Source organism: Mus pahari, chromosome 6 (genome assembly GCF_900095145.1).
Source record: "Mus pahari chromosome 6, PAHARI_EIJ_v1.1, whole genome shotgun sequence".
Taxonomy (NCBI): domain Eukaryota; kingdom Metazoa; phylum Chordata; class Mammalia; order Rodentia; family Muridae; genus Mus; species Mus pahari.
This window is the reverse complement of record NC_034595.1, coordinates 106,417,728-106,430,626: the sequence shown is the minus strand read 5'-3', so window position 1 is coordinate 106,430,626 and position 12,899 is coordinate 106,417,728. Positions and strand designations below refer to the sequence as shown.

Genomic DNA, 12,899 nt, shown 5'->3' with positions numbered 1-12,899 from the left:
AGGTCAGAGAACAACCTCTGAATCTCCTTCTACCATGTGAGCTCTGGGGATTGAACTCAGGTTGTCAAGCTTGGTAGCAGTCTTCTCATCAGCCCTGTACATGTTTTAAAATTAGTTTGATTAAATTGTTGGTTCAAACGGTAGAGATATCATTTCCATTTTAAGAACCAGTGGTTCCTGTCCTCTCTGCCTATCATCAGAACAACCTCCAAATGAAAAGCCCTGACAGTGGTTTTACAACCTCAACTCACAAGACAGAAGTGCTCGTTCCCATGATAAAGGCCCACAGCGGACTGTGCACTATGGAGGACCGACGGGTGGAATCACCTCTTACCTGAGAAAGAGTCGCATCGGCACATGCTTTGCGGGCATCCTGTGAGATAACAAATGGAAAATAGTTTTATTCCACACTTTCAACTTTACCACATTCCTTACCAAAGCTTCAGGAAGCCTCTACAAACTGTCTTATTCCTTACTTCTTCTCTAATACTCCCAAGTCCACTGCCACTTTTGAGTTGTTCAGGCCAAAACAGACACAACTCACAATTCCTAAACCTAAGACATGCAGACTACACACAACTTTGGGCAGGCCCAGGAGAAACTACACAGAAAGCTGGTACAGCAGTGAGCAGCCTGGGAGCCAAGGCTGACTCCCTACAGCCAACACACACCTCTCTGTCTTTCCCAGTTTATATCAGAGCACAAGGGGTTGCAATAAAGAAACAGGATGAAAACCAACTAGCTATGCAGGCCAAAAGCTTCTCTTTGAGAATGCACTATGCAAGGACTTTATTTTTAAGCCAAACAATGATTAAATCTAAGTTCTATGAATAGAACAAGGAATCTAAAATTGTTAATAAAATTTCAATGAGACTAGTAACAAAACTGCAATCTTTTCTATTTATAAAACATACCAATGTAGCTAAGACCTACAAAACAATATACTATAGTAATTTTTCTTTAATTTTTACCATATTAATTAAAGTGTTTTCACTTATAAGTAAAATATTGACATACTTTTAGTTGATGACTCACCTTGCTGGCCTGAGAATGACTGATTGATTTATGATTGAGAGGGTTCCTTATACCTGGCTGGCCTAGAACTTACTATGTTGACTAGGATGGCCTCAAACTTATACATATTGACCTGCCTCTGCCTCCCCAAGTGACAGGATTAAAGAAGTATGCCACCATGCCCAGCTACAATAATCTCAATCTCTCAATCTCTCTCTCTCCCTCCCTCCCCCCTCCCTCTCCTTCCCCCCTCTCTCCCCCCACCCTCCCTGTTTCCTTTTTCCTTTCTTCCTTCCTCCCTTTCTTGTTTGTTCAAGACAGGGTTTCTCTGTGTAGCCCAGGCTGACCCCAAACTCAAGAGATCTGTTAGCCTCTGCCTCCAGAGTGCTGGGATTAAAAGCCCCCACCTGGCTTTACAATGATTTCTTAATGGATTCATTCAATCAATCAGTCACTTTTCTGTCCTGTTTGGGTTTGAGTACAGAAGAGGCTGACCCATATCATGCAGGCACTGTCATCTCACAATAAAACTGAGAAATCTAGGCCCACCTCAGCACTGGGTCACTACATTCTGGACCATGTGTACAATGCAACTGGTCTATCAGGGTAATAAGTTAAGTTCCTCTGTATTTAAGGCATGTGTGTTTTAATTAAACAACTATTTGAGAGCCTGTTTCCTTAAGATCAACAAATGAATGACAAGCTTCTTTTTTTGTTTTTCCTTTTTTTCCCCCCCAGGGGCAGTTCACATAAAAAACAAATCAAAAGACCAGACAACAGTTCTTACAGTTAACTGCCATTTCTTGTGTGATTCACTGTGTAGCCAAACTGGTCTTAAATTTACTATGTGGCTAAGGATGACCTTGAACTCCTGATCCTCCTGCCTCTACTCCCAAGTTTGAGAACCTGTAATATGTGTATAAACACAACTAGCTAGAAGCCTTTTGTTGATTTTTAATAATTAAAACGATATTAACCGTGTATTGGTGGTGGCACACACCTTTTATTCCAGTACTGAAGAGGCAGAGGCAGGTGGATCTCTGAGTTTGAAATCAGTCTGGTCTACAGAGCAAGCTCCAAGACAGCCAGGCATACACAGAGAAACCCTGTGTTGGTATTAGTGGGGAGACAGGGGAGAACAAAACACACACAAAAGCTTTGTTGGTAAAAATCCAAACAAACAAACCCAAGAGTGTGACTGATGTGTAACAGTATACTTGCTACAGAGTATGGAGGTCATGGGACAACTTTGTAGAGACAGTACTCTCTCCTTCCACCTTAACGTGGACTCCAGAAATGAAACTCAGGTTTTCAGGCTTACACTGTTGGGTGGCAAGAACCTTTACTTGATTAATTATCTTATCTCCTATTTCTGATTCTGTGTTTGTTTTGAGATAGGGTCTCTATATAATCCTTGGAACTTGTTATGTAAACCAGGCCAGCCTAGAATTCACAGAGATCAACTTAACTCTGCCTTCTGACTGCTAAGATTAAAAGTGTGTGCCGTCACACCCAATCTCCTGCTCCTGATTTTAAGACAGGTTCTTGATTGGTAGTTTAGGCTGGCCTTCAAACTGAAGACAATCCTCGTATTTCCCAGTATCTTTGGGGAACCACACAGCCAGGAAAGCACTGGAGTACTGCCGAGTTAGGCCATGCTTCAAGCCCTTGTACTAAAGTCTTTAGCAACCATGTATTTAGTAGGCAATTAGTAAAGAACATTTTACTTTTTTCCTCCCTTATATCAGACCCTTAAAGTTTTTTGTTTTTAAATTTATGTGTATGCAGGTACCTATTGAAACCAAAAGACAGGCAGTGCTGGATTCTCTGGAGCTAGAGTTATAAGCAGTGCTGGGATTAAACTTAACCACTTAAGTATCTAACTCCAGAATTTTACTTTTTTAAAGAGCATTCCTTGCCAGGTAAGGTAGCACACAGCTTTACTCTCCAAAGTAAACTTGGAAGGCAGAGGCAGGCAGTTTGAGGCCAGTAGTCTACATATCAAGTTGCAGGGCAGCCAAGGCTACATAGTGAGACCATGTCTCAAAAACAAACAAAAGTCTTTCCTTCCCATTTAGAGACTCAATGGCCTTCACGTCTCCTCACCAACCCACTCTAAAATTAGTGCAGTGCTGAGAGGCGATGCTCATCATGAGGGTTGAAACAGAGTGGCCCTACAAGGAACGATCAAATTGGTACTGTCCACAATTGAGGTCTTGGGTCATCAACTATCTGTGCATGTCAGACACAGTGAGAGAGAACTGTAGAATGCCCTTATAGGGAGGCATGAGCTGAACAAAACTGAAACTGAAATGTAAGTACTGTAAACTATCTCAGTAAGAATCTATTGACTGAAATAATATTTTAAACAGGACTAGATGAAACTTAAGATTTCATATTACTAATATATATTAACATAACATCATATGTTAACATTACACCTCATGTTTCCCAGTAGGCCTCAAACTTGGTATGTCACTGAGGCTGGCCTTGAACTCTGACCCTCCTGTTTTTACCTCTTGAATGCTATAATTACAGGGGCACTATTTGGATGCAGAAAGGCGGGTGGGTATTGGGGACTAGAGAGTATGTAAACCTGATTATCAAAATGTTGCATGACATTTATCTTTGATTTACAATCTCTCTTTATCTACTGTTAAATGATTTGAGTCTCAGTAGCTACATAGCTTTGTAAATCACAAGTTTTTTCTGAGTATTTCTTTTTCTCCTTTCTAACTGTTCTAAGTATGCTTTCTTCAACACTTGGGCTTTCTTATCCTTTCCCTAAATCTTCCCTCTGTGCTGTGCAGCTGATCTCCATGTTGGCTTAACTTAAAACAGCATAGCTGTCTCCACCCTGCTCCCCATTTAAAAACTGAAATCACACCAGGCAGTGTGATTCCATCATTTGGGAGACAGAGGAAGGTTATTTCTATGGGTTTGCAGCCAGCCTGGTCTACAAAGTGAGTTTCAGGAAAGTCACAGAGTCACACAGGGAAATGTCTTGAAAAACCAGAAGTTCAAACTACAAGTCAGGCATAGTGACACATTACAGACATGCCCTATTGTACCTGACTTTAAACTTTTATTTTGTGTGTGTTCATGTGTGGGTATATGAAAGTATCTGCAGAGGCCAGAAGAAGGTGTCAAATTCCTTGGAGTTAAGAGTTACATAAGATTGTGAGCCCCTTGATCTGGGCACTGGGAACCTAATGGAGTCCTTTGAAAGTGTAGTAAGGGCTGTTAATTGTTGAGGCACCTCCCAGTCTGTTGTTACCTTTTGAGAGATGGTCTTATGGTGAGCCTCAAGCTCACTATGTAGCTGAGGATGACTTTGAACTCATCACTCTGCTTCTTCCTCCTAAATTTGGGCATTAAAAGTGTGGGCCACCATGCTCAACCCCTGGCTTTAAGTTTTTAAGTCATGCAAAAGTTTAGGGAAAGTCAGGCATGCTATACAATCCCAGCTACAAGGGAGACTGACAGGGGGAATCACTTGAACTCAAATTTTGACAGTCTTAGTACCATAGTAAAACCCAACTTGATGCCCCACTTCCAAAAATCCTAACCCTAAAAAGATTTTAGGGCTAGGTATAGTTGAGTGCTATAAACTTGCCTAACACATGAAATAAATAAATTTAGGAAAACATCTTCTGATATTAGTTAAATGTACTTTTAAAGAAATAACTTTTATATCACATCAAGTATTTTAGAAAGTGTTTCATTAACTTTACAGAAACTGACACACTGAAGAACAGCGTAGACATCAATGTCCAGTGAGGTGCTTACAGCAGAGGATATTTTCTGTTTTATCTCTGCTCTAAATCTTAGGCAGTTCTGGTATGTTTTCTTAAATTCAAGTAAAAGTTGGTTAAAATGATGCTGACAATTCTCCACCTAGTCCTCCTGGCAGCCTGAACACAACTGACAAGTTAAAGACATGTGAACCATTCTATAGGTTTAGTGAGACTCTGAAGGACAGACAGCTATATCCTTAGAGACAAGAACATGAAAATCAGAGGAAGCTATTTCAAATACACAAATCCTTACACAAAATGAAAACTGGGATTTTCTTGTTAAGTCTTAAGTCTGTTTTTCCATGCTCTTAGATCAAGTCTAAGAAAAACGAAAAACAAAAACACATACTTGTCTCTGTATAATGTTGCATTCAAGGCCAGTGTGGTCTACACTGTGAGTTCCAGGACAAAGTTACATAGTGAGAACCTGTCTCAAGTAACAAAACTAAAATACAAACCCCAAAACCAAAAAACTCATATTTGCCTGGGATGTGTGGACTCTCAGCTCCATTTCTAGCACTAGTACCCAGCACAAAAAGAAAAAAAATCAGAATAAATGGAATTTATCTTCAATTTAGTTTTGTACTCAGGAAGACACATCTGCTCTCTGTGGTGGCCTAAGAGCTGTTACGTACATTCCAATGGTCATCCTGGAGCACAAACCATTGCAAAATTATGAAAAATAAGACAGAAACATCTAAAATGTTTCTTTACTGATCCCTTTATTTAAAATATCTTTTTCTGTTCTCAATTTAATAGTCTTGCTCTTCAGAGCTAATGCTTCAGAATTGATACAGTGAGCTACAGTAGTCACAAAGAGGGTCCAAAACCTAGTTCCCTGGGAGGAAGAAGTTCAAAAGCTTTGGTAAATATTACAGACATGTGCCATGTACATTCAAGCAACAAATTGTAGTTAGTAAGAAAACAAAATTTCTGAAACAACATTAGAGACAAGTTACTTTGATATATAACTAGCATATTCTATTCATCTCACTCCGTTATCCATACAACAGAGATGTTTCTGATGTGAAACATATCAAACCCGCATGGCTACGTACTCTAATTTGGTTCTTCAGTTGCTCGGCCTCCTGCCGCAGCTGGTCAAGTTCACTCATCTTCACGTCTCAGTGCTTTCCACACTTCAGAATCCAAGCTCTGCAAGAGAAACATGGCATGAAATGCATAAGATATGGTATGGTTAACTGAAAACTTCACAGCTATAATCACATAAAGCAGAGACCTTTCCTGCAGCACTCATTAGAACTTTTGAAACTTTATCTAGAACTGGATTAAAAACACAATCTTCATTTTTATTGACTGTACTAATATATGGCTGAAAATATTGTGGTGGACTGAAAAAGAAAATTAATGCCAATACAGGTGGTGCATTCCACTACTTAGGTGGCCAAGAAGGAAGAAGTGTCAATCTGTACCACAGGGACACAATCTCCGATCAATCAATCAATCAATCAATCTTAAAACAGCACAGGTCCTTCTAATGGAAAGATTCTGAGTCTCTCAGCAGTCAAGAACAAGGGCTGGAAAGATTGCTCAGCAGTTAAGAGCGCTGACTGCTCTTCCAAAGTTCCTGAGTTCAAATCCCAGCAACCACACGGTGGCTTACAACCATCCGTAATGAGATCTGATGCCCTCTTCTGGGGTGTCTAAAGACAGCTACGGTATACTTACATGTAATAATAAATAAATAAATCTTTAAAAAAATAATAAAAGAAAGAAATCAACAACAACAACAACAACAACAACAACAACAGCAAACATAGACATCAAGAATAGCTACCACACAGAGAAACCAGGAGTAATTTCTTTAAGAAACAGATCTGAGGTAATCTGGAAAACTAGTACTTCAAAGCTATGGCAGTTATCATGAGCCATAAAAGACAAAGAGACATTCAAACATCTTCTATTTCTCCCCAAACTCTATGCTGAGGAGTCCCACGGAGCTCAGAAATACCTTCTAGATATGGGCTGAATAAGGCTGTCAAAGTGCTGCAAAGCCATACCCAGTCACATAAACAACATCCCCACTGTCAGAGACGGCTGAGATAACCCTGCTATAAAAATGACTTCTTGAATGGAGCATGCAGAAGTTCAGTTGGTACAGTGCTTGCCTTACATTCATGAAGCTCTGGATTTGAGTCCAGCCCCAAGACAAATGGGGTGTGGTGGTGTGCATATCTATAATCCCAGCACTTGGAAAATAACCAAGAGGATCAGAGTCATCTTTTAAGGCCATCCTTGACTACATAACTTGAGGCCAGCCTAGGATATGACTGTTTCAAAACTAGATAGTTAATTTACACAAACAAACAAACTCGACCTCCTGAGTTGGAGATATAGTTCAGTTAGTAAACTGATTGCCTACAATGTATGAATTCCCACATGAGGTGTTGCTAATCTACAATTCCACTCAGGATGTGAAAGTTCAATGTCATCTTCAGCTACACAGTAGTTTAAGGCAAGTCTGTACTCCATGAGACACTGCCTCAAAAAATAAAATACCTCAGAGTATAGAGCATGCCTTTAATCTGACCCAGCAATTGGGAAGCAGAAAAGGGAGGATCTGAATTCAAGGCCAGCCTCATCCATATACCCAGTTCCAGTACAGCCAAGATTACACAGAGACCCTGTCTCAAAAATCCAACCCAAAATACAAGAACAACACAAAAGACCTCACTTCCCCAAAGGAAGCTATACATAGAAACTGCCTGTGTGCCTGCCTGAACTTATTTCTGTGGCCTATGCTGGCCGTAAACTAATAGCAAATCTCCTGCCTCAGACTCTTAAGTGGTAGAACAGCAGGCCTCATCTACCACTGTACCTAGGGCATTCTGACCTGACATTGGTTATTAAATCAATTATAAATGTGATTAAAACATCATAAAACTGAAGGTGAAACTACTTAATACCAATGTAATTTATGCAAGAACCTTAGTTTCCCCATGCAAATTACACAGAATATGAGTGTTTTTGACTACCTGGTGTGTGTACGTGTACACACAGACACACACACACACACACACACACACACACAGACACAGACACAGACACACACACATAGACAGATTCCCTGGAACCTGAGTCATATGGTTTGTTAGCTGTCATATAGGCATTGGGAATGAAACTAGGGTCCTCTGGAAGAGCACCAAGTGCATTTAACTACTGAATCATCTCTCCAGCCCTCCCCACACAATCAACAAAAATTTTGTGTAATCATTAGTTTCAAAATGGTGTGGGAAGTGTGGCATATACACGTGGATTCTTGGGTTCAATGACAAATTAATCTAGTTGAAAGGAAAACCTCTAGTGGCTTTAAACCTTCTTAATGCTGCTACCCTTTAATATAGTTCCTCATGTGGTGGTGACTCCCAACTATAAAATTATTTATGTTGCTACTCATGATTGTAAGGTTGCCTCTGTACGAACCATAATATAAATATTTGTTTTCCAATGGTCTTAGGCCACCCCTGTGAAAGTCATTCAACTCCCAAAAAGGGTCATGACCCACAGGTTGAGAACCATTGCTCTGGGTTCATTAAGACCCTCTGTTGATAAGTGAGGTCAACTAATAAAATAATGATCAGCCTCCATACATATATAGATGAATATACCTGCATAAACATGTAAATACATAAACATATACATACATAACACATGAGCACCTATATAAACATATAAACTCACACACAAATTTTATAATAATAATTAAAAACTTAGATATAACAACATATCCATAATCTCAGAATTTGGGATATGCAGAGGCAGAAAGACTCCTTTTGAGTCTAAGACCTTTTGGGCAATATAGTGGGCTCCAGGCCTCTCAGGATTGATTGTGTATCAAGATCAACTCTTTGTCAAAAGTCAAAGTTAAAAAATACCAAATGCTTAACTAACCAGTATTACTTTCTTTTCCTTGTTTTTCCCTCCAAGAGAGGGTTATACTGTGTAGCCCTGGCTGGTCTGGAACTTGCTTTGTAGACTAGGCTAGCTTCAAACTGAGATCTGCCTCCCCTGTCCTGAGATCATTGTTATTTTAATTAAGAGTAAAACACATCACCCGGCATGGAGGCGTATGCTTTTAATCCCAGCACTTGGGAGGCAGAGGCAGGCAAATTTCTGAGTTTGGGGCCAGCCTGGTCTACAGAGTGAGTTCCAGGTCAGCCAGGGCTACAGAGAAACCCTGTCTCCAAAAACAAAAACAAAAACAACAACAACAAAAAAGAAAAGCAGGGTCTATAGCAAGAGAGCTTCTAAAAGATTGCTGACCACAATAATATTCTCATTTTCTGTTGATGCTCCTTATCCTGCTTGTCTTTTTTTTTTTTAAAAAAATAAAGATTTATTTATTTATAATATGTATGTTGAGTGTATGTATGTATGTACAGTACAGCTGCATGCCAGAAGAGGGCATCAGATTCCACCAATATAGATGGTTGTGAGCCACTATGTGGTTGCTGGGAACTGAACTCAAGAGCCTCTGGAAAAGTGCTGAGCCATCTCTCCAGTCACATTCCTGCCTTTTTGTTTTATTTTGTTTTGTTTTTGTGGTTTTTCAAAACAGGGCTTCTCTGTCTAGCCCTCGCTGTCCTGGAACTCACTCTGTAGACCAAGCTGGCCTCGAACTCAGAAATCCGCTTGCCTCTGCCTCTGAAGTGCTGGGATTAAAGGCGTGTGCCACCACGCCAGGCTCATTCCTGCCTTTCTTAAGACAGTATCTTGCTAAGCAGTACAGTATATACTAAAACTTCCCTTGGCACCCACTCTGACCTTATTCCACTTCCCCAGTGCTAATATTACAGGTTATGTCCCACCATCTCTGGTTTCTTGAGTGGATGCTTGATTCATTAGGCAAGCTTCACCAAGGGAGATAACCTTGGGCTTCCCTGATATCTCTGGCATTACTTTTGCAGGAGAAGACTGAGTCACTCTCTTTAGCACACAAAACCTAAGAACTAAAATTTAGGGATATTCATTCCTATATGGCAGAATAAAATCCCAAATGAATAAAAACACAGATGGAAAGATGTGCTGTCATTTTTGTCTTGTATGAGTTTGACTTGCTTTTACCTTACAAAGCGTCCAAGAAGAAATCCTCTTACTTGTTTAACAGAGTCAGGGTCACCACCCTTCAGCACTTCTTGCCTTACGGAAAGTAGTAACTCTAGCTATAAAGACCTTCCATCCAATCCAGCATTAATGTAAGAAAAAGTAGCAACCAAAGTCAAGAGGTACCCTGAATTAGTCTAATCAACAAGCAGCAGTTGAGCAGGACATAAACACTAAAGCTCTTACATCATGAGACTGAGTACAACAGTGCTGAACCAATGCTTTATAAACAGGGGACCTTCTGAGCTGCTTCAAAAACTCCTCAGGCATGGCAGCCACCAACCTTACCCAAAGTTATCTCGATAGCCCATCAGCTCTATTCCTTACTAGGTTTCTGGTAAATACATTTTTCTACTTTTATAGTAATATAGCTGGATGACTGTCACGTATTTTTCTTGTATACAAAGAAAACATCCAATCAAAAGAAAGATTTCCAGATTCTGTGGGTCAAGTCCCTTGTTATACAAGCCTGGGGACCATAGTTCACTCCCTAGAACCTACCCATGTAAAGGTGGGAGGAGAAAACTGCTCCGAAGTCATCCTCTGCCTCCCACACAGCAGAATTTTTTTAAAACAACTTTTTGTTTGTTTGTTTGTTTTTTCCAGACAGGGTTTCTCTGTGTAGCCCTGGTTATCCTGAAACTTGCTCTATAGACCAGGCTGGCCTCCTGTGTTACTACCACTGCTGGGCAGAAAACAATCTTTATAGTAATCTTCTTCTATCATTTTACCTATTTAATTGTGTATGGGTATGTACCATGACACATATTCCAAGGACAGAGGATAACCTGAAATAGCTGGTTCTCTCCAGCCATGCAGCATCACAGCGAGTGCCTTTACCTGCTGTCCCAATATTACCTTCTCACAGTCTGAGTGAAGTGCAGCACAAAACTCAAGAGTCTGCCATAATACTGTTTACACAACTTAGTAATTAGAAACATATGTCTTACTTACGTTTAGTCTCCTCTGCCTTTCTCTTTAGTGTCGTCAGTCCTTTGACCCTTCTGGAAACCCCACCATCCGATCTGCCTGCCTGGGCAGCTCTTCTCCTCCAGAGCATGTCCCAGGTAAGCTCTGGCTGTGCTGAGATAGCACTTTCTAGCCTAATCCACTAAGACAGGACCTGCTGAGGCCTCATGACTGCCCATGACCCACATCTGCCTTCGGCTTTAAATTAGAACTGCTATTTAGGAAATTTAAATAATTTAAGAGCATGGAGCTAAAGATGTGACAAACAAGTTGGTGTGATCTCCTGTAAGTAACATGCTATATCTTTAAATAAAAAATGTTAGCATGATTAGAACAGTTCACATGAGTGGTATGAGATATAAAGCCCCCAACTTTGTGACAAAGGCATCAGCAGCAGAGTGCTCCTCTGATCAAGACTCTGTGAAGGAGTCATGACAGGGCACAACAGTGACCTCAGGACCCCATTATCACACAGTTACTGACGACGATACTTGGGCTGCAAGTCTGCCACTGCTGAAAAGGAGAAATATGAGCCATCAAGATGGCTCGGCCAGAAGGTCTCTGCTGTCAAACCAGAGAGCCTGATTTTGATTGCCCAGGAGAATGATTTCTATGTGTGCATACACATACAAAAAATAAACTATAATTTAAAATTTAATGGTGCATATTTTGAAAAATAAATTTCAATTTCTCCAACATACAAATAGGGCCCCACTAAATCACTTTTCACTCTGGTCTGAGAAAAAAATATTATTTATGAAGCTGGGTAGTGATGGTACATGTCTTTAACCTGAAACCCTGTCTTGAAAAACAAACAAACAAACAAACATCATCTATGTCACAGAGCTAAAACAAAAATTAAATGAGATAATCAGTCTGATATGCCCTCATCCCATAAGCCTCTCAGTGATAAACTACTGAAGTATCCCCTTCAACAGAACAAATCCAAGATTTAATGCCTGACATTTATTTGAGAAGGCACACTGACAAAGAACACTATTGTCCTAGTTTGAGATGCTATTTTCTTTTCTTTTTTTTTTTTTTTGAGACAGGGTCTCACTGTATAGCTCTAGATATCCCAGAACTCTCCTTCTATAGACCATGCTAGCCTAGAGGATTCACAGATATCTGCCTGCCTCTGCTTCCCAAGTTCTGGGACTAAAAGTGTCCGCCAGTCACTAGCACCCAGCTTTCAGATGCTATTTCCAATGACAAGAATTTCTAAAAGATTTAACGTTATGATCGTGGCTAGGAATAGTAGGTCAATGCTTTTGATCCTACAACTTGGGAGGCAAAAATAGGTGGATCTCTGTGAGTCTAAGGCCAGCCTGGTCTATACAGAGAGTTTCAGGCTAACCAGGACTGCAAAATGAGAAACTGTCTCAATGTGAAAGGAAGGGAGGGAGGAAGAAGGTGGGAGATTAGACCAACTATAAAGCCAAACCCAAGCAAACAAGTGTGCTGAGGGGCTATAAAAGAAACAACTGCCAACATTTTCTAAGTGTGATAATAGTATTGTTTACGATTATATTTAAAGGAACAAAAAAGTATTTAAGAAAAAGTCTCCTCGGGGGCTGGCAAGATGGACCAGTGGGTAAGAGCACTGACTACTCTTCCAAAGGTCCTGAGTTCAAATCCCAGCAACCACATGGTAGCTCACAACNACCCATAATGAGATATGATGCCCTCTTCTGGTGTGTCTGAGGACAGCTGCAGTGTACTTATCTATAATAATAAATAAATCTTTGGGCCAGAGTGAGCAAGGGTCCTAAAATTCAATCCCCAACCACATGAAGGCTCACAACCATCTGTACAGCTACAGTGTACCCACATACATAAAATAAATAAATAAAATTTAAAAAAAAGTCTCAGCCGGGCGTGGTGGTGCACACCTTTAATCCCCAGCACTCGGGAGGCAGATTTCTGAGTTCGAGGCCAGCCTGGTCTACAGAGTGAGTTCCAGGACAGCCAGGGCTATACAGAGAAACCCTGTCT

The 12,899-nt window shown here is 40.4% G+C and overlaps 1 protein-coding gene across 1 annotated transcript in view; it reads right to left on the bottom strand.

The window, feature by feature from the left end:
- Positions 1–12,899, bottom strand: part of Gnb1 (G protein subunit beta 1) — a 69,742-nt gene that overhangs the window by 28,675 nt on the left and 28,168 nt on the right. The window contains exons 3-4 of the mRNA XM_021201231.2: positions 5,870–5,966; positions 335–373 (exon numbers count right to left, since the gene is read on the bottom strand). Of these exons, the coding sequence (XP_021056890.1) occupies positions 335–373; positions 5,870–5,926 (96 nt within the window). The 5' untranslated portion in view covers positions 5,927–5,966. The remainder of the gene's footprint in view (positions 1–334; positions 374–5,869; positions 5,967–12,899) is intronic.